General features: G+C 43.5%; 1 protein-coding gene across 3 annotated transcripts in view; it reads right to left on the bottom strand.

Moving 5' to 3' along the window:
* Positions 1–14,317: 14,317 nt before the first annotated feature.
* Positions 14,318–22,274, bottom strand: part of KCNJ5 (potassium inwardly rectifying channel subfamily J member 5) — a 68,189-nt gene continuing 60,232 nt past the window's right edge. For all 3 annotated transcript variants that reach the window (XM_056322840.1, XM_056322838.1, XM_056322839.1), the window contains one exon: positions 14,318–17,851. In XM_056322840.1, the coding sequence (XP_056178815.1) occupies positions 17,499–17,851 (353 nt within the window). In that variant the 3' untranslated portion in view covers positions 14,318–17,498. The remainder of the gene's footprint in view (positions 17,852–22,274) is intronic.

Below are 22,274 nucleotides of genomic sequence, written 5' to 3'. Positions count from 1 at the left end.
AGCTCCTCAGGCAAGGATTTCCATGCTGAGTGTGAGTGTGAAAAAGGTCCGTGAAGCCCTTAGCACCGGTATGAGGCTCTGGAGAGTAAACAGTAAAACGGATTGACCCAGGAACATGCTCTGCCAGAAGGTTTGGAGAGCACTGTCCTTGCCTGCTCCTGAGAATGATGCTCTTATTTATGTTGGTTTTTTTCTCCCCAAACCTCTTAACCTACTCTCTCACACTGCAGAGCTGGGGAGCTTTTTGATAACTATGTCCGATTCCAGCTTCCACAGAGTGTCACATCCACCATCTCCCAAGAGATGACAGAAGTGCCTCTGGGGTAACAATCCTACTCACCTTTAACAAATGAGGCCAGAAAGAAGAATTATGAAAATGCAAAACAGGGATTTCAAGTCCACGTGCTCAAGTGACACAAAACCTCAGCCTTTTAAAATAATAATTAAAAAAAAAAAAAATTTAAAAATCCTGGGTATTTAGATAGGCCCACACTGAGACATACTCTCACCAAAAAGTAAAGACTGTATAGTACTAGAATACTTTTGGGAAGTAGAAAATATTGTGATTAAAAGCGTTTGATGTTTTTTCCTAGTGTGAGCCCTAGAGTGACACACGCTCTATTTCAATTATTTCTAAGGTTTGGGCCAAGGTCCCCGCTGTGACACTAGTACCTCTTTTCTAATGTTTAATGTTGTTTCATCCAAGGCTTCTGCTGGCTCTCGTATAGTATATGATCTACCAGGGTCCCAGGTGAGAGCACCTGAAGTCCCAGCAGACAGATGCTCAGTGCCCAGGGCTGGGGTGAGGTGGTTCAGGAGCAGGATGCTGGTTTTGCTGCCTTAGCAGTGCTTTTTATCTGAAGACTGATTTTCAGCATCTTTGCGTCTCAGCTTCCCCGTCTATGAGAAACATGTGAATGCATCCAACTGCTCGTTGAAAGATGACAGAGAATGGAAATTCAAACATAAGTAACGTTTGCAAACTAGCATTTGTTTCTTTTCTGTACAGACATCCCCACAAGGATTCAAAATTCTGCTCCAGGATAAAATCGGCTTTCTTTTTAGTGGTTTCAGCTGAGCAGCATTTGGCCCATGACATGTAAAGTACAGAGGGTAGCAGGGGTTCAAGTTCCAAGAATGAGAATGAATGCAGAAAAGACACCAAGTTCTGAGCAGCTGTGGGTTAGATGAGGCCATTTTAAAAATAAAAGATCCTGCTATGCTGTGCATCAGGCAGAACGGCGCGTGGGTCTTTTTTGGGGACCGATTCGGTGGAGTCTATCTGGAACTAAAGTAGAATTCTTAATGAAACAGAAGTGCAGCTCTCTAAATTTAGATGCACTATTAATGCTTTTAAAAGCATGTGCATCTATAGCCGTGGAGTGTCTGAAATTTCATTCAGTATTTGCTCCCATCAGGGCAAATCTGAAACCCACTGAAGCCAGTGGTTCAATCCCACTGATCTCAACAGACCCAGTGCCTGGCTCACTTTTCCTGCCCCTCCCCATCTTTGGTTGCCCATTTGCTAGATTGCTATGTATGCCTAAACGAGACAGTCTGCAGTTATTGATACTTGTAATTGCATTTTATGCTTTAGCCTTTTCGGCAGCCAAGAAAGGTTAGAGCTTGCATAAAGGGTGGTTGAGTGAGATAGCAAAATAAACAGCAGGCCAAACAGCTGAAATCCAAAGGAGATATCTATCTTTTGATATCAAGTCCGTTAGTCTAATACTCTTTGTTTGTGTTGCAAAACAGGCTTCTCTATTGCACTCCAGCTACATTTACATCAGTTGGGCCATATATCATATAATAATACTGACAGGAACCGTGACTTGTCTGGTAAATAGCTTTCTGCTTGTAATACGCTGATCTCTATGGGATGTGAATGTATGTGATCTGTGCGCTGAGGGCAGTATTGCAATCTGTAGTATGATGGTTATACATGAGGGATGTTCATATCAAACCCATACTGCAATTTATTGCTTGGTCAAAAAAACCCCATTGATTTATAAAGGTTTCACCAGAGAAGTATATTTACTCTAAACCCAAGCACACAGACAAGCCTTCCAAGTGCCAAAGGATGATCAAAGAGGATTGTCTGGATGGATGCTAGGCACTCAAGAGCTGCAGCTCCTCCACAGTAAAGCCCACTAAAATCAAACAGGAATAGAGCTCATGCTTTTTTATGGGATCATTAATATCTGATAATTCTCATTTATTTCCTATTCCAATTAAGCACGTTATGTGATGAGCAAGAGTTAAAAACTGGTATTTGTTGTTCTGTATAGAATCAGGAGAGGTGCGTTTCTTCCAGTTTTAAAGAACAAATTACAGACTCACCTGTCCTGCCACACTCTCCTTCCTCATAAGGTCAAGACAACTCAGACTGATGCATTAATAAAACAAAACCCCAACTCCTGTCAATCACTGCTGGGCTTATCTGTTAGAGACACCTCTTTCTGCCAACAGTCTAGTTCTATTTTTACTGAGCAAATGCTTTCACACCTCAGCTTCCCTGTGTGTGCCCACTTCATGCGTTGTTCACACCTAGTTTACTCTTAACACCTCTCAAGGACCTTGCAGATAGGGGTGGAAGGATTCCTCCTTTGGACAGCCTTGGGCTCTGATGGGAAGGGGGAAAACAAATGGGAACCAGGGCTGCTGTCAGCACAGCGCTATCGAGAGGGGAAAGAAGAGAAAAGGGGTAAGGGTATCTTCACTCCTTCACAATTGCTGTCCAGTTTCTCCTTTTTCTCTTTGTAAACAGTTTGGAGTTCAAGTCATACAAGAACAGCATCTTCTCAGCAATGGCCTGTATCTTTTCAGCTTATTTCATCGAAACCATAAACTTTCCTGAAATTTTCCCTGTGCCACAACAGGGGGAGCACAACCTTCCAGCAAGGAGTCCAATGTGTCCACTGACACCTGACCAACCATTGAGGAAATTTAAGGCTCACAGTCCCGTATTAGCAATTGAATTACCGAACAAACTTCCCTGCATTGCCAGATGTGCTCAAGATTCACTAGGAGCACAGGGTGCCAGGCTGTGTCAGCTCATTCCAGATCTTTAGGATGGCCATGCATCACTCCCATCCTTCACCAGTTGCTATGACTTCTGTACGATGGGTTCAAAGATTACACAGTAACCCACACGTAATCTTGGAAATATTCCCAAAGCATCCATCTCAGTGACAGTTAGCTAAGAAACAGGAATCCTGATTATCAGTTTAGAGTTTTTCCAGTAATTTCCTACTTAATCTTTGAAATGCCCACTATTTAAAGAAAGAGGACCAAAACTTTAATTGGGATGGGAAATAAATGCATATGGCAAACATAATTTGACTTTAAAGAATGATCCTAGTAATTAAAACCTATCAGTTTTTCCCCTTCCACCTCAGCTATTAATAGCACAGGTGCAAAAGAAATCAGACACTTTTCCTGGGATGAACCAAGCTAGTGGAGCGTTGGCCAACCTGTGCCCCGTGTCTTGGGCTCTTGAAGGGTATCTGGACGCTGGCATATCAGGACACTGTGTACAAATGCTTTGCTGAATCCAGCCTGGCTGCGATTTACCACTGCTAAGAATAAATACATCCTAAAAATAAACCTGTACTTTCCTGGCTTGCTTTCTTTCTTTGTTTTGTTTCTCTGTTTTCTTTCTCTCTTTCTTTCTACCTAGCTAGCTAGCTGTCTTCTGTGCTTTGTGCTGATCAAATATTCAAAAAGACCTCTCCTTTTCAGCGTTTTCAGGCTAGGGGCCTCCCAGCACACAAGGTAACCTATGGTAAAGTCAAGTTCACTTACTAAAATTAATGATACAAGAATAAAACATTTTTGAGCCAGGCCTCTGGTTTACGATCATTTTACAAAGACTATAATTTCATCCTTGTAACCATCAGTAGGCTATGTAAGAAGTGAATCCTTGGATTTATTTGGATCAGGAAAAGGCTGCTACTTTATGTCAGAATTTCAATGGGAGGAATTTAGAACCTATTTTCAATTGCAAAGCAAATAAAAACCCCCAACTGGTCAGAGACTACAGGATGCTTGCAGGCAGATGGTGGACAACTACCACAACAGCATAAAGTTCAACATCATAAAGTACTTTCCTTATTGCTGCTTCAAGTCAGATGTCTCTACATCACTCACTCTTTCCAAAAAGAATAGCAAGATGGGCACAAAAGGCATGAGAAAATGATGAGTATTGTTTCTTGAACTCCCACTTCCCATTCTTCCTAAAAGAAAGTTAAAAGTCTGAGGGAAAGTTACCAATCCCCACACATCAAAAATAAGGGTTGCTAATTCTTTTCTCTACTGTGGAGAGTGGGGCCAACATTTTCATCTCTGACTAACCGGTCATTGTGGAAATCCAATCTGGCATTCCTCAAGAGAACCTGATTTTCATAAGACATCAGGGTAGTCTTTCCTCGTTCACAAGAGCATCAATCTCACTCGTAATTACTGAGCCCATTTTGTATTCAGCTTCTACTCTCCCTCGTGCAGAGCGACATCAGCTTACGTGTTCTCATCTCATTTTCTGTTTTCCCACAATTCAGCTCTTTCACATTAGCAGTGATGGAGGGGAACCCTCTCTGAAATGTAAGATTTCATTGAACGTTTCCAACCAGGCTATATTTTTCATGGTCTTTATTTGGATCAATCATCTTAAAAGCTGGCATTGCATTATTTAATCTTTGACAAGCATAGAATTAAAATGCAGGTTTGTTCACTTACAGAAAATGCCAGACTAGAATTAGATGATGACTTTAGGAATTGAACCAAACTACTAAGACGGTTGCTTTTTCACGCAGAAAATGTTAACGTTTTTGCCATATTTCTTCCCTGGGTTCTAGTGCCATGAGAAAGGGATTTATTAGAACCTGGAGGAATTCTGTGGAAAAACTATCCTGTTCTTCAGTGCAAACAGCCTGTAACTGAACGTTCAGTACCGAACTGTACTACGCCAGGCTTGGCAGTGACATAATAGAAAGCACCCTAGATGGTGTACACTCACACAGGAGCTTTAAGGACTTAGCCTGAGGGCAAGCCAGATTGTCTGCTGCAGACTACCCTCTCGTCTGGCTTCAGACAGTTCTATAAAGCTGTGCTGATTTACAACAGCCAGGACATTTCCTCCTGCAGCTGAAGTTTTCCACATACAAAGCGCGGTGCTCTTAAAGCTTAGTTACCAAAAGGACAGAATTCAACGCCACATACTCCAAGGAGACCGCTGTGTCATGGGAGAGCCCAGGGTATCGATGAAACCTTCCTCCTCTTGCTACACTCACCTGGATCAAGCAGCCCGCGGCAAGTACTGGGCCATATTCTCAAATACTGTTAAAACATCTCAGTAATGAAAAAAACAACGCCCACTCATGACCCATAGCGTGCTGAATTTCCACTTTACTGGATGAAACAACCAGGCACTGAAATTTTCATTACCTCATGCATTACATGCTAGATCATTAACGTGTCCAAGAACCACAACATCTCTCAGGGAGTGGGAGCTGTGATGGGGAATGACAACAGCTCTCCAGGGGACCCATCACTTCATTTTTAACCGGTCCTGAGCAACCTGGCCACTATTTACCTATTCTCCTGAATATGCATTTTATACGGACCAATATGCTCTCATAACGAGTGGGTTAATAAGCAACTATATAATTTTTTTTGCCTCCTGGCAAACTTACCCTACAATCAAAGCAACCGCCTGTTTTTTCAGCATGGATCTTGTCTTCCTACTCGAGAGGTCACATATTGCCAGCCTTGTTTTAATGAGCTGTGTCCTGTGAATTTCACAGTCACTTCAAGTCTAATAAGGGAACCCACAGGGGTAGTGTTTTCAATTTGCTCCTCTTTCCTGGAGAGTTTGTACCATACATCACATGTAGCAATTCGCAGCTGGTGAAAAAAGAAAAGAATTAGTTTGTATTCCCTATACAGAGATTTTATAATTCAATATTTATTAAGATTGGGGTCCTCTCATTTGAAAGGCCAAACAGTTTGTTTTACTGTGTGGGGGATATATTACGTTAATATAGTGAACAACTGCTTCCAAGAACTAATTTAGTGACGGTGTTGGAAAGCCCTGTGCACTATAGAAATATTATGAACAACTAAGAATCCTTAATACTTTGTCGAACCAAGCCTTGTGCATACAAATTAAATATAATTGGAATTCCTGTTCCCGGCATCAGAACTAAGGGCTACTTTACAACTGAAATGACACCTAACTGTCTAATTTTAATTTCAAATTCACTCTATAAAAGCACAGTCTGATTGTTTTCCTCCCTTCTACAGAAGACTTATGAAAAATGAGCAAATCTAAGCTTTACTTAAATGTGTATGAATGAATGCAGCTACCAGCTGAAGATCATTGCAAAGCAGTACTCCTTGAATATTCATTAATTCTTCCAGACTTCTGATATTCCCTTGCACACACAGTAGCAAAATACTATTGCTCAGTAAATATCACTGTCCCCTGAGAAATTCAGAGGTCCTGCTTTCAACTTTTAATCTAAAAGGAATGTGAAATATTCTAGTATTGTGGAATACAGAATGTATGAATATTCACATAGAAAACTTTTTATTTAGATCACAGAACCACAGAATCGTTTAGGTTGGAAAAGACTTTTAAGATCATCAAGTCCAACTGTTAACCCAGCATCGCCAAGTCCACCATTCAACCGTGTTCCTAAGCACCACATTTAAATCCCTCCAGGGATGGTGACTCCACCACCTCCCTGGGCAGCCTGTTCCAGTGCTTGACAACCCTTTTGGGGAAGAAATTTTCCCTAATACCCAATCTAAACCTCCCCTGGTGGGACTTGAGGCCATTTCCTCTTGTCCTGTCCCTTGTTACTTGGCTGTCCTGTACATGCGGCATGATGGCCCTCAAGATGATCTGCTCCATGACCTTCCCCAGCACCGAGGTCAGGCTGACAGCCTGTAGCTCCCCGGATCCTCCTCCCAGCCCTTCTCACAGATGGGCATCCCACTGGCTGACCTCCAGCTAGCTGGGACCTCCTGGGTTAGCCAGGGCTGCTGATAAATGATGGAAAGTGGCTCGATGAGCGCTTCTGCCAACTCCCTCCTTACCCTCGGGTGGATCCCATCCAGCCCATAGATCTGTGTGTGTCTCAGTGCTGCAGCGGGTCACTCACTATTTCCCCTTGGATTATGGGGGGCTTCATTCTGCTCCCCATCCCTGTCTGCCAGCTCAGGGGGATGGGTTCCCAGGGGACAACTGTTTTTTCTAATAAGGACTGGGGGAAAGGTGGCATTAAGTACCTCCGCCTTTGTCACTATATGTTCTCCAATAAAAGATGGAGATTCTCCTTAGCCCTCCTTTTATTGCTAACGTATTTATGGAAACACTTTTTGTTGTCTTTTATGGCAGCAGCCAGATTAATTTCTAGTTGGGCTTTGGCCATCTCTCTCAGACTCCCTGATACTCCTCAGCCTGCCCACCTCCTCCCAGCTCTGTCCCTACGCGGAGGAGCTGCTCACCGGCCGCACTGGCTGCACACCTGTGCTCACTGCTGCTGCCCAGTACTGGCACCAGAGCGGGGCAGTGGCTGCGCGCTCCCGCGGGAGCAATGTCAGGGCAGCTGTGTCAGCCGTGGTGGGTGCAGAGCTTAGAGAGCCCACGGCCTTCTGCTGGGTGGGTACCACTGCTCCCTGGTCGCTCCCTGGTCAAGCTGGCAGGGCTTCAGCGCCCACCTTGCCATGCCCTTTTTTCCCCTACTCCCAGTCACTCATGCTCCCTAGGGCTTCTTTTTTTTGGTTTTTTTTGGGGGGAGCTTGCCCACCATTGCTCCTGGCCCTACGCGGGTCCTGTCATCTGCTGTGGCACAAGCTGCAGGTTCCCCGAGGGTGTCCTGGTTCGCCTGAGGTTCCCCAGTTCTGCACTGGAATACTCCACTGCAAATCCTGCCGGCACCGCAGCCACTTGCCCCAGAAACTGCGTTTGAGATGCTTTCTCTTGGCATTTGGAAACTTAGTTGCTCTATTGAACAGAATCAAAGTATTTAATTTTGAGAGGTTTGGCATTAGCTTATGCTTCTCTACCGTCCATTACCGTCAAAAACTAGCTATACATCTGTTTTCAATAAATGTTTGTACAAACATCTTGTATACAGATTAATATAGACTATACATTCAATATAAGACACTTCACATTGAAACATGCACAATGAGTCACCATAAAGATGGAGAGAATTTTATCTTTTTGAGGCAAGGATTTGTTAATTAGCCAGTAAAGTACAGGAGACAACACATAATCTCAGAGTGAAAGAAGGCTTCTGTTAATTGGTAGGAACCTTCCAAATTAAGAGAAGTGAACGGAAGTGTTTCTTCATCTCTTTCTCACAAATATTCCTGTTTTGGATGTCACTTTGAATAGTCCCTTTACTTGCTTTTCTGCTTAAACTGTTTGAGTTAATGTGATTTTTCAGTTAAATGAGTAACAACAAGACATTCCTCATCAAAGGGTGTGGCAAATACGTTAAGCATGGCTGGAAAACTTCAACATGTGCGGCTCTATCACACCCAAAGGCTAAAATCATGGGCTTCCACTTTTCGCACAAAGTGGGAGGAGTGTCAGCCACACGAAACACAAGAAGCAGGAGGTGCCGAAGGGTTTTCCAGTGACCAGTGGATACTTTCTGGTGTGCTACAAGATACTGATGAACACGCTTAGACCCTGCAGGTCACCAGTGGTGCTCATTTCCATGTACCCGCTCTGTAATTCCCATCAGTTCAAGGAGACATTATTAACCTTAAATCCCCTTTTAATTTCCCATGCCCTGCTGGAAAATGTCAAGAAAGAAAATTCTCCCTTGTATTTCCGGAATGACAGTTTCTATTGCCTAGAGAGCAGGAGAAGAATGCAGCGTGGAAAACAAAGAAAAACAGCTTTACCTACACTACAGTTAATAAAAACTAAATGTCACACAGAACAAGAAAAACTGATGTGGTAACATACAGAGGACAGGATCCATGAGAGACTCTGAGTAATGAAAAGGTCAGGGGAGCCTAGAAATAAAGCCTGAAACAGCCAGGATCTAGGGAAGCAGAAAGCTCATCAGAAGAGCGCAGATGCTCCAGCTGTTTAATGAAGGTGTTTGATGCAAATGGAACAATTCCTATTCTGGGTACAGAAAGTGACCTTACTCTGAGCACTACGCCCTGCCAACCAGCAAACCAAGGCATAAGCTGACCACGTTCCTTGTACAGACTACGCTGTGCAGAGGCGCAGCTCCATCACGGGGGTGAAGAGCAGTTCCTACTTGTGTCAGGCTGCCCCACAGAAACTGTTGGTTTTCTTGGGGACTTGGTGTGTAGACCCCACGTTCTCACTGTAAAAGCATGTGGACCTGCAGGTTTTGAAGGTCAGAAACGTTCCATCTTAGAGTTTGCAGGAATGCATGGTCTGGTATTCGGCTTCACTCTCCCCTGTCCTGAGTTTCCCCTCTAATTTGGTCCCCTCTGTCTGGCCACAGATTTTCCTGGGCAAGCCTGGTTATTATCCACATCAGTGACCATGCTGACCAGAGTGAAATCACAGGGAAGATGACCTACCTTTCTTTTAAGGGCTATACGATGCCCCTGTACGATTCACTGTTGCACGAACCCAGAATAAGCAATAGCTCCAGCCTCAATTAAATTGCAGTCATAGAGCCCCAGCTGAAAAAAATCAACCGGCTTGAAATTCAAGACATGCTCATGGGCCTTCCTAAACAGATATGACAAATAAAGCAAGATGTGTAAGCATTGACTCGCACAGAATTGTACAGGGGGTCAGTGGAAGTCAGGGATAAAATGCAAGTTCTCTGAGTCACAGCCCACTGCCTCAGCCATCAATTATCCTGCCTTCTTCAATATTGTATATAATGAAGCACAGCACTTTGTTCCAGGCTAGCTGTTCATTTACACCAGCTAGGACCAGTTATTCATTCAGTTCATTATTATGATTGTCTAGTACGTGAATTGCAGGAATAACTGCAAGGCTGAGCCCTGCTGTGGTTGCCACCCTGCAGACACAACAGAGGCAGTCCCGCACCCAGGAGCTTGCAATCTGCCTGCGAAAGGCTGAAAGCAGATGGGTAGGAAAAACAGGCAGGGGAAGCACAGGGCAGCAAGGCAGCTATGATTCAATAAAACCTGACATTGTGAAATTAAATGTGAAAAAAAAATTTCTTTGCCCTTGAAAGGTACTCGGAGAGTTGTTCCAACCGCCCCACAGGATCTGGGGTCCTGGTCCTACTCCCCCTCCTTTTCCAATTGCTGTCTCAGCCACGCGGTCTCTTTATTCGGCTTGGCAGCTGAGAGGAGATTCATTCTGGGGAGGACAAACCCCTCATGGCCTTCCTTCAAGGGTCCATCAGGCGGTGACTCTCTCTGCCTGCACCTGGCATCTGTCTCTCCTCTTTCTATTCTGGGAGGAAGAGAAAACAGCTGAGCTCTGCTACCGTATGCGGGAGAGGCAGATGGGGCATGAATCCAGTAGTGATTGTACTGCTCATTTGTTTGGCATAAAAATGACGGACACATGATAGAACAACCCGGAACAAACATGGGAGGGGGGGGGGGGTATGAATACTGAATAGCTTTTACCATCATTAATTTTCCTGTTACTGTGAGTTTTTCTTCTCATTCAGTGATAAATCTGCATAAACATGGAGGGTTATAGTTGTCATCCTGATTGTCGTCAGGTATTTTATCTGACAGGCTGCTCTATTTCTGTGATTTCCTATAGTGCATTTCTTTCACTTTTGGGCAATGGGAACAGACATTTCAGTTTCACTGCCTAGTGAGCTGCACACAAGGATGTGTATGAACTACTGGATATTTGGGTAACAAAAGTAGAAAGGGGGGAGCATTTGCTTCCTCTATGGGACAGAAACACAGATACTTCAAATTTTTTATTAATCTCTGGCTTTATCTGCATTTAGCTTTGTGAGCTCTAAATCCAGGCGGGGTTTGAGGACCATGGAAAAATTAAAAAAGGAACCAACTTTAGGATTTTTTGACATGAACCCCAAAAATCTTCATCAACCAGGACAGTGAGTTCAGTGTTCTCAGCCTAGCCCATAGCTGCTGTTTGTGCATGCTAGAAAGACACAATTTCATTCAATCTGATGAAAAGTCCCTCAAAGGAAAATATATTGAAAGAGCTACGGGTCAAAAATATGATGCATTTGCACTCAGAAAATGCAGGCTAGTGTTGCTGATTTTGCACGTTGCAACTGCAAAAGGCATGAAATCTTTCAAATATTCCTGCAATGGTCTTTTGCTGAATGAGGAGCTTTATGAATATTTCAATTAGAAGAAGAGGCTTGAAAGAATAGAGTTGTTTCAATTTTGAATCACCCTTCCTAAAATAACTTGCCCTATTTGGTATTAGGCTCGGTTAAATCCAGCAGCCGCACCGCATGCACTGGGGAGTGACAGGACCTCAGGACCAGAACCACCTCACGGTCCCTCCTGCTACTGCTCTGAATAGCCCAGCCATGGCTTCAGTCAGGAGACGCCGAGCTCTTTCCATCCTGTCTGGCAAATAAAACACCATTTAGATGGCTCAGCCAAGGTGTTTCCCCTTCTCCTTGCCCACTGTTATTTACAGTATTTTAGTCTTCATTTAAAGGTTCAGCTTTTTTTTGCTGCTGAGTGTTACACCTGCCCCCTCTCTGCATCAGACATGCACAAAGGCAGCCTTGTTCTTTCAGGATTGATGAGGTATCTAGAGAGTAGCAAATAATACCGTGCTGCTCTGATCATCTCCTTTCTACATCCAGGTAAGCAAAGGTCATTGATTTTATTGATTTTCTTCTCCGTGCTACTTAGAGATGGACCACGATTCAAATACGCTGTGAATAAAAGCAGAGCTTTACAGCCTTTTTGCCGCTTCATGTCCTGGTTCTGATCTCACTAAACCAACCAAAAGATCACACTAATTCTGAGGAGTTCCTCCTGAATTCACTGGAGTTAATTAAACCAGGCTGGGGTTTTTTTCACGCATTCAGATCACCCCACTGAGCTAAATTCGTTATTTGCTTATACCAGCAACATTCAGTGCTTGCTAAACCAGTGGCGTCACTGAAGTCACTCGACAATTGCATTCATCCCAGCATGCGAAACACAGATTTCAGCGGGACTTTAGCTAGATTTCATGCTTCTTGGGGAAGCAGTTGCATGTTTGTGCTACCTGGTTCTAGCTTAAGCAGGGTGCCTAGACAGTCCTGTGAGGCAAATAACAAACGTCCTCCAGCAAAACTGCAGAATTAGGCTTTATGTTTCGCAGAGGTGATTCTACCACCACCAGTTGTTCAACACAAGCCACCTTTGTGTGCATTTTCTTACGCACAATGAGGTCTGAAAATGCAGCCCTCCCCTCCATCTCCTAAAAGCACAGCTGCCAGTACTTAAGAACGGAGTTCTGATCTGCTAGATGTTGGCAGAGCAGAGGGATCCACTGGGCTCCACTGGAACGTCTCCCCATTTCCCTGAGAGAGAACGATCGCCCTAAATGAAATCAAAATTTGGCCTTGACTTCTTGATAAATTAAAATGCCAACAGCTAGATTCTCCTGCTTCTCACACCCATCTAAACGACCAGGCATCCCTGAAAATGAAGTCCTGACTAGTGTCAGTCAAAACATCAGAATCAGACCTTCAGTATTTATCGGGTTTCACTAGCCTTGAAATGGAAACTGCTGCCACTTTTATGCAAGGACTGAAAGCCTGCCTAGTTTCCCTGTAACTTAATTAAGTATCCTCTCCATCATCCGCCAAACTGCTGCTTAAGACATTCTGGCAACACGCCTCTCATATATTGCAGAAGATATGGCTGGCAATGCACGGAGCTTATTACGGGGTATTAATTACTTGAGCATAAATAACATTCCCTCTTATCTCAGCTTCACGATCCACTATTTCTGATGGAAATATATTCATAATAACAAGTGAGAGTAAACAATCAGGGGGTACATTTAAGCCTAAAAATGAATGACGTGTCTTTCAATGAGTTAAAGTCAGGCAAATTAAGATGAAAAGTAAAGGTAGATTTCTAACAGTCGTGTTGATTAACCCCTGGAACCAAGGCAAGAGCTGGATTTTTCATGTCTAGGTATCATCAGATCAGTCTAAGAAACAGACTTTAGCCAAAATGTATAGTCTTAATAAGCATAAGTATGGAAACTCATACAGGAGAAAAAAATCATACCAGGCATGCAGGTCGGCTTGGCCATATTTGAGCAGCGGTGGCAGTGCACAGGAGCAGAACAGTTAAAAAGCCAGACCTGGGAAAGCAGTGATTCAACAAAATGACTGGGTTTGCAGGGCTCGCTCCCACGCCCATCCCCAAACCCTCCAACAAAATCAAGCAGAATGACGAAGCCTTTACTGTAAGCAATTCTCCCTTCCTGCCTCCCTTCACAGCTCACCAACCTCCTGCTTCAGCAAGGGGTTTCCCAACCATCCTGCCACGAGGAGAACAATAAAGAACCAGAAATGTAGCTTTGGTTTGCTCAAAAACTCTCGTGAATGATTGCAGGACAGAAACACACACCTGAGATTAAATAACTTCCATGACTCAGCACCGCTGAGGGTTACACGATGTGTTCGTGTTGTGCAAAGCAGGGTTTAGCTGTGCGGTGGTGAAAACCACTTGAACAGGTAGGTTTGCCAGCCAGAAAGACAACGCATACGTTTATGTCTGTATAAAGGCACCTGGATGCACGACGAAGAATACAGTCCTCAGGTGGTGTTTTAAAAAGCAGGATTTGGGTATGCAAGTTTGGTGGTTCGGTGGTTTTATTTTTTTGAGGGGAGGTGTTTGTGAGTAACCGTGTGCCACTTTGTGTACCTGAGAGCAGCTGTCACGCGTGTGGCAGGAGAGTGAGTGATTTTATACACTTACACTGCTACAAGTGCATGCTATTGTGGACGGATGCTGTTGTGAAATTTGCTTCTCAGTGATACATTTCTAAGGCAGATGTAATTATTCAGTGTTTCGAATATGTATTTTTAGCTTGTTTACAGGGTCCATTATATAAATGTGAACGGTTATTTGTGCATGAATAGTGTGTTTACAGGTTATAAATGTTTGTCGTGGAGTATTAGTTAATATTTTTGAAAGTACAGAGGCTGATGAGTGTCTAGTATATGTGTGGGTGGACATATCTATGTGATCTATTTCAACTCCCGTAAGAGATGCAGACTTGTATTTAAATGTTCATTACAGCAAAGAGTGGGTCTATTATGCTTTTATTCCCACAGTTTATTGTCCTGCACACGCTTGTGGAAAGGCAGAGAAACTGATAAAATTTTCAAAGATGACAGTTCTGGAAGACGTTCTCTCCCTTCCAGAAAAGTTCAATAGGCTTGCTGAATTAAAACTCTCTTTGGGATACGTTACAGGAAAAGAAGAATATGGGACAGTCCTGGGGCCTGCCTAAATGCTTTGGAGAGGGTACAACTTGATTGCATTACCAAAACCCACATAGCTGATTGCCGTGCTACACAAATACAAAATAAAATTAAAAAAGAATATATACACAAAATAAGGTTCCCCACTGTTTGTGTATCAAATGCAAGGTGCATTCAGCACTGGAGGATATCTTCCTCCCAATCTGCTCAGTTTATTAAAAAACCTGCGAGGATGTTTCTCCTGTTCTACAGAAATCAGGGAAGTTCTTTCGCTACTGCTCACATTGGCGCTGTTTGAAGCATCGATTCACCAAGGTACTTAGAGCGTATTTGCAAATTCCAAACACAGAAATATTCTGTGAAGCCAACAGAGTACACAGCTGCTTAAGGGCTCTGCTCAAGAGGGGAGGAACACACTCCTTGTCTTACTTCACTGCAACAGATTGGCACCCCGCTCCGCTACCCACCATTCAGCAGTTACTCTGCTTGCAGCATCTCATGTGCAACAACAAAAGCTCCTAACACGTCGGGTAGATGATTTCTCAGACTTGACAGCGTAAGGGAAGAGCAGTTTTGTGTGATGAAATCTCGAGGGCAATGGGAAGATGAAATAACTTTTGGGGTATTTGAAGATGGCTAGCTTCTCTCTGGAGAGTGACAACAATGAGGAATCAAGGTGCCGAGGCAATCTAGCGGTGTTTTCCAAGCTCTCTATCTCTGGCATCGCGTAAGGGACCCAGCAAGCCCGCTCCTCAGGTTGGGTTGAGCTGGACAGGACAGCTGGTTGGGTCGAACTCATACAACACCTGTTTGAGGGGCTGAAATTGCCTCTGACTTGCATAGATCAGTTACATTTTTCATTTCCATTGCTATCCCCTATGTTAGGAGTTCACTTCAGCTACAGAATAAAAGAATTCTGAAAAACAATTTTGACACGTAATTATTTTGCAGAGGTAGGGTGAGAAGTGAGGGTCTTGGAAAAAGAACAAACCCTGCTAGGAAACCACAAACCCTTACAAGAAACCTCCCCCATTTTCCTCCCTGTTTTCGTCCCTCTGTTCCTCTGAGATTTAATATGGAAAAAGAGGAGCTGAACAGAAAAACTAAATTAGTCCGTTTTCAAAAATTCTACTTGCTTCAGTTCTGCAAAATGCTTTCTAGAACTGAGGAGCATTTCAAATGAAGTGACTTCACTTCAAAACTTACTCTATAACATAATGGTAATTCCTATATCCTGCGGGCCAAGCTGACTGCTGGCTCTTAACGTGATATTAAGTACAACAGTCACATCACACTCATTTTTCCAAAACCCTCAGAAAGAAACACCAATTCCTCTTCTATCTACATTATAATATTAGGTTTCTAATTAAATAGAATCTCTGACCCCTGTAGATAGTATTCTCCTCTTTGTTTACATGTCGATAAGATCATTGCTTTCTATCTTTTTTTTTTAATATCAAGAGGCAAAACCATATTAAAGGTCCCTAGTGTGTGGCTCATTCCATCCCTTCTACAATGTACATTTATTTCATAGATACACATACAGTCCTTCCTATATGGAAAACAAATCTTGCATATTATATGTTCTTCGTTCCATTTTGATAAAGAAGAAATTCTTTATTCTTTAAGAAGTATCTTATTTTTTCCACCAAATTTTAGGGGGTAAGGGAAGAGCTTTTCACCAAGGCCATTCTTTCTCTGTGTTCTGCAAATTCATGGAAATTTTTCATCTCACAGACTAGTTTTCTTCACCCCTTTTCTAGACATGACAATCCTCTTTGGGGAAGTATGGTTCTAGGCTTACCTCTTTGTAAAGACCGAAACTGTTAACTCAGTTTGGTGCTTCACTTGAAAAAGTTACTGGCAGGTTAACATTAGACCTCCAGAGATGTTATTGCTTGTCCCTGGCAGAAGTGGGGAACCAATCCTGCTTTTGGACACCAACTGACGTGCTTGCACTAGCCTGACCAGACAGATGGCTTCACTTATGTCAGTGCATGTTCCCATTAGCATCCATCAGCACCTAAATAAATACGCACTTTGCAGAAGAGCAGAGAATTTTGCAAATTCTCATTTAGCCAGACTACCTACTCCAGGGACTCCATCTGAAATTCCAGAACATTTCAAATTCCCAGATGGATATTGACTTTTTTTTAAAATCATCAACTGAAACTGGAACTGGGACATCCAGGACAGAAAAAAAAACCTTCACTGGGGCAAGATCTAAACTTTCTCTCACCATGGATAGCCTATGAAATGTGTCAGAGAGTCCATGAAAAGAGTACACAGAGTCAGCACTTCTGTTTGAGAAGACAGTCAAAAACATTGGAAAAACATGCTAAAGGCTTGCAGGGAAAGTTGTCTTGTTAATCATGGAATGGGTTGGGTTGGAAGGGACCTTAAAGATCACCTAGGTCCAACCCCCCCGCCATGGGCAGGGACACCTTCCACTACAGCAGGCTGCTCAAAGCCACATCCAACCTGGACTTAATATCAAGACATTTTGCAGGAAATAAATCACAATTACTGTGATCTTGAAGGAAAACACTAAAATCTAATACATTTCATGAAGGCAAAAGACTTTGCTACATACCAAAGAGGGTTTTTTCTTCTTCTTTTAATTTAGCAGTAACAATAGCTACAATACATTGACTCACAAATTAAGTGAAGGTATGAAACCACATTCTTCATACTGAGATGGGACATTCTGAACTTTTGCTTTGTAAATAGCCTGTCAAGGGGGAAGAGTTCTGACCATCCAATGAATATTTTTTGAAACAAACAATTTAATGGGAATTTAAATTTTAACAGTGATGATATTATGTGACCCTTGTCCATATGGATCAAAATGCTTTGCAAATGAGTGCAAAGCTCAGAACCTCACTGTACAGATAAAACGGGAGGGAAACTGAGGCACAGTGCTGTGCAGTGACTCGCCAGGATCAAGCAGCAGGCAACAGAGATCTGGACGTGAATCTCAGCTCTCTGACTCTTAGTTAATTCCTGACTCGCCAGGCCACAGTCTCCCAGTAAGTGTATGTGGGCATCTATGGTCCAGCAGCTCAGGTGTTATACAGGCATATCTTCTTTCACCTCTCCTGCTGTCCCATTGGCTCCATTCAATCCTGCTGGCTCCCTGCCACCTTCTTCCTCTTCTTCTTCTTCTTCCTCTTTTGCTGCCTCTGCTTCTCCGCCTCCGCTCAGGAGGCTGGCACTGGAGAGGTGGCTGAGGAGCTGGCCTTCCCGGCGAGACTCGGCCAGCTCTTTGGCACAGCACACGGGAGTGTTGGTCTCGTAAGTGCTGTGGAAGCTGTTATAGTCGACTTCATAAAAATCCTTCTCCAGGGTGAGGACAGGAGTGAAGCGGTGTCCCCACAGCACCTCGGTGTCCATGTAGGAGCTGCGAGCCTGGCAAGTCATCCCTGGGTAGAAACAGAGGGATGTTAAATGCAAAGCTTGCTCACATGCTCACCCAACCACTTCTTTCATTTAAAAGCACTTCCATGTTTTATCTCCATACCTGATTGCTCTGGGACACAGAAAAGGTCTTCGCGTAATAAGCCTCACAAAAGCCTCTATCATGATAAAGCTGAGCACTCAAAGGAAAAGGGATGGATTCATCGCCGCATCTTCAGACTGTTTCCTGAACCTTGTGCTTACGGATTTCAAGTCTGGTACCACTAAGCAGCTTCTCTCTATCCTCATACTCCTCTGTTGAGGTGTTGCTTGTGTGGTTGATACTAACAGCACTCCTGGTGAATCATGCTAGAAGGATATCCAACCCCACCAATGCACCTCAAATCTTGACCCACGGAGCCCGTAAGCAGAACGAACCACTGCCCTGCACTCCGCGGTGTCTGACCCTCTTCATCTACAGCGGTATCAGCCATTCCCTCCACCAAGGTGTACAGCCCGAAAGGTGGAGTGTGCCGCAGCTCCTAGTGATTTATATGGCAAGCTGGCTTTTAAACACCTCTGGAGGGCTCAATCCAGCTGTTTTGGGTCGGCAGAACCAAACCCCACCACGCACAGTCAAGCTCATAAGCATACTGAATTCCATGCATTAATGGATTGTGGATTGAAGGAACAGTGGGCAATGCAAAACTTGTATTTGTCAAGCTGCTTCTCGCCCCCCAGGATCAGTTTATTTATTTACTTTAAAAAGGTTTAAAGAGAAGTTTTGCAGAGCAGGGATAAGCATTCAGCATTGGCGTAACTGTGAATAAATTCTCTTGGAATCACCTGCCAATGCCAAGGCTGACTTCTCTTCCAAGTATTTGTCTTCTGTTTGCCGTAATTATGTTATGATTTTGGAATTAATTCTGGTGACTTTTGAAAAACCTGACCTTATAAAGTCCTCCCACTGTTCTCTTTTGGAGGGTGAGAGAGAGGCCTGACTGGAATACGTTCAATACACACAACTTGAGCCGGTTTCTGGCCAATATTTCCAAGCCTAACTCCTGCAGCCCAGAGGACACAAACAGAAATCTAAAGCAATGCATAGGGGGAACAAGATCAGTGTCAGATGCTCCAGGGAGAAGTATCCTCATCACGCGAGCAACTGAAATCTCAGAGTAATCAGAAAACTCCTTTCCTTAAAAATAAAAAATCACCTTTGTGAAAAGGCAAATATTTTATTCTCGTAATTGCTAGAGTTCATTAAAAGACACCCACGCAAGCAAGTTCTCTGGAAAGCTTTATTTGTCTCATTGCTTTCCTTAATTTAAATCCATCAGGCCAGGAGTATGTTAGTTGCTTTTGGTTCTTGGAAGGGGAGAAGAGGAATGGTGACACACGCAACACTGAGAAATTTCCAGTTCTTTATTACAAACTGAAAAGCCAATTTTTTCCCCCAAGAAGATCTGCAGGAGTATTTGCTTCTGAGCAGGAACAACAAGTACAGAGTTAGTCATAGTGTTCCAGCATGCCTGCTTCCTGGACCGGAGGGAACCGGGAAGTGCAGAGACTGCTATGAAAAATACAATAATGGAAGAAGAAAATTACCCCAAGTGTTCTTGCCTTAAGGAGAAGCTCTGTTAAGGCACAGGGCCTTTTCAGGAAACTATCAGCTTTTGCTTTACAAGCCAAAAGCAGTGTGGAGCCTGCTCCTATGTGGACTCCATCCTCGAGGTGAAGGCTGGATGATCTGGACTCCCTTTTACCAGCTAGCAAAGAGCAGCTCGGCGCCCAGGCAGCTCGTGGAGACCTGCTTGTTTTTCTCAGGGGAGCCATGCCGCTGACACTGACAATACTGTTGACCTCCCTGGGCAAGGGCTTTTGTTACAGGCTGCTCTGAGGGTCAGTAATGGAGGGCTGCGGGTCTAATCCTATTTTCTGAGGCTCCCTCATGCTGGGAGGCCAGAATGCCAGACAACCAGCAGCATGTGTCTGTGTCGTGAGGAGACAGTTCAAATAAACTCGCCTTTTTTCCTTTTTCCTTTCCTTTAGAGCTGGTGCAAACACCAGAACCCACAAAGGCCTTCAAGTGCCTCCTCCGAGCTCTGAGAGCTTTCAAAGCCCAGCAGAGAGAGCAGGAGGGGGGACCACCAGGCTCACAGGATTAGGTCCTTGAAGGAACCGGTTGGTTCTCATCATGGCCTTCCAAGTGCTGCATAAAGGTGTCGTGTAGAAGTCCCCAAGGCCAAGATGCGGTGTCCCTGCTAAATGTGGGGTCCTGAGGCATCCAAGGGAACTCCTGCCTTATAATCAGGGCCTGAAATAGCTCCTTCCCTTGGGGGAGTACCTGACAGCCAACGTGCACTCCAGACCATAGTTATCTCCTGCTGTAAGTATTCAATTAAGGAAGGAACAATAGAAAGCTTTCAGCAACCAAATACTGCACACTGCCAGCTTCCTGCAGTAGCTGCTTTCTGTAACCCCAGGGGTACACAGAGCCAGCACAATAAGACAACTTGTAATTGCTCCATAATCCCATTCAAATATTCCTTTTTAGCACATGTGCAGTGGTGTTTTAATTGCGTGGGGACATACTGCTTGGCAACTCCTACATTACCCTGTAAACAACAGCATTGTCTCTGCTTCAAATTCCATTAAGTGCCTGCTTTGCAGGCTGCCCTGTGCTCTCCAGCCTGGTTAATTAATGCATCTGTAATGTCCCTAGCTAATTATTGCCTCTGTAACTGCAAAAAGATGACCGAAGAGGTGTGGAAACAATAAACCTTAGTTTTATTAAGAGCACATGGATGCAGCCACTTTCCACTTGAATACAATTTGCACCGTGCCCTCTGTGCTCTGAATATCTAAGCTTCAGTTTGCAGTGGGGTGGAGTCATTTGTCGGACTAAGAACTTTCATACACGGCTGTGAGAGCCCTGCAAAAATCAGCAGTTTATTTCAGAAGCCTTGCTTAGCCACGTCCATTGGACATCTCAGGTGCAGTGAATCGTTATGCTGCATGCTCCTATCCATCAAGTACCGCGCCAGCTTCGCCAGCGCTGTTCTACTTCCATGCAGGAGCACTCTCTTGTGCAACCCTGAAGCACGGACATTTCAGAGAGCACAAGAAATTGAGGGAGATTCCAAACTCTCAGAATTTCTTGCAAATATAATCATAGTCTTTATAGCCCTGATAAAGACTGTTCATCCTTTTCTTCAAGTAGATATAACTACACATTTTGGGTTTAAATGGTACAGATATTTGCTACGGTGACAGCAAAGTGGTATTCAGTGACTTGGGCATTTCATTTAAATAAGCTTCATGCCAAAAGAATAGCCTCATTTACCCTTTGTCAGTGTAAGTAGATGTGATTCAAAACTTGTTTAAAAATAGTCATAGAGATTTTTATTTTTCAACTGTATCGTTTTTTCCAGATAGTAAGACCATTAAAAATTTAATTTTCTCCTAAACAATCTAGTTTTAAAAAGGGGAAAGTATGTTTAATATAAATTTGTACAATCTGTCAATTGCGGAAAATGTGAAATGATATGTGAAATCTTCAGCTTTCAAGTTTTAGTTAAAGCTTTCTCATCTCTTAATTCAGCAGCTTAGCTTTCAGTTGCAAACACAACTCAATTTTAATTGAAAACAGAGAAAACTTTGCACAAAGTTATAAGCAGATGCACCACATTTTGAATAAAGCTGGAACCAGTTCCAGGCTTTTTAGACAGCTGGAGACCAGAGGACTGTCTCCTGGTTTCAAGTTCTGCAATAAACATTTCATAGAGTTTTAATGATAATTTCATTATAGCAGAATCCTAAGAAGTGGATTTTTTGTCTGTCGGCTGGAGTCACTACATCACAGATCAATAACAGAGTTTGTGCATGTTCCTGTTTAAGGCAGCCATAGATGCCTTCCTAAACGGCTCGTTTCTGGTTTCCAGCAGATGAAAAGATACAAAATATATTGCTATGTGTATTAAACCAGGTGTTTCATTACATTCGCGAACAGAGAGAGTCACTGACGAAAGACTGGTGTGTAAAATAGGTGTCAGGGAGCTCTACGAATAAGGCACTTTTCTATCATCAAAATCAGTTGGGATCAAGCAGCTTACATTTTATCAAAGACAAAGGAATGTTAATACGTGCTGACAAAAAGCAGTTATTTGATGGCTCACTCAGTAAGGAGCCTGTTTTTTTCTGCAGCGTACTCAATGGGAGTTGCAGATTTCAGAACGTTTCGCTGCTCGCAATACCACCGATTATGCAACTGGAGCAGACGCTTCTGGCTCTGTCACGCTGCTAGGAAAAGTGGAGATTGCTCCTGATTTCCAGGTCTTGTATACCCTTAGGTTACCAGTTCGACTCAAACTTTGTTATCGCCGGCCAAATCTAACTGCATTTGCGGCTGTTTGGTTATCCAGAGAACCAGCAGTACCTCTCCAGCTG

The sequence above is a fragment of the Falco biarmicus genome, chromosome 20 (genome assembly GCF_023638135.1).
Source record: "Falco biarmicus isolate bFalBia1 chromosome 20, bFalBia1.pri, whole genome shotgun sequence".
NCBI lineage: Eukaryota > Metazoa > Chordata > Aves > Falconiformes > Falconidae > Falco > Falco biarmicus.
Note: the sequence above shows the minus strand (reverse complement) of the source record. Positions and strands in the feature narration are given on the sequence as shown.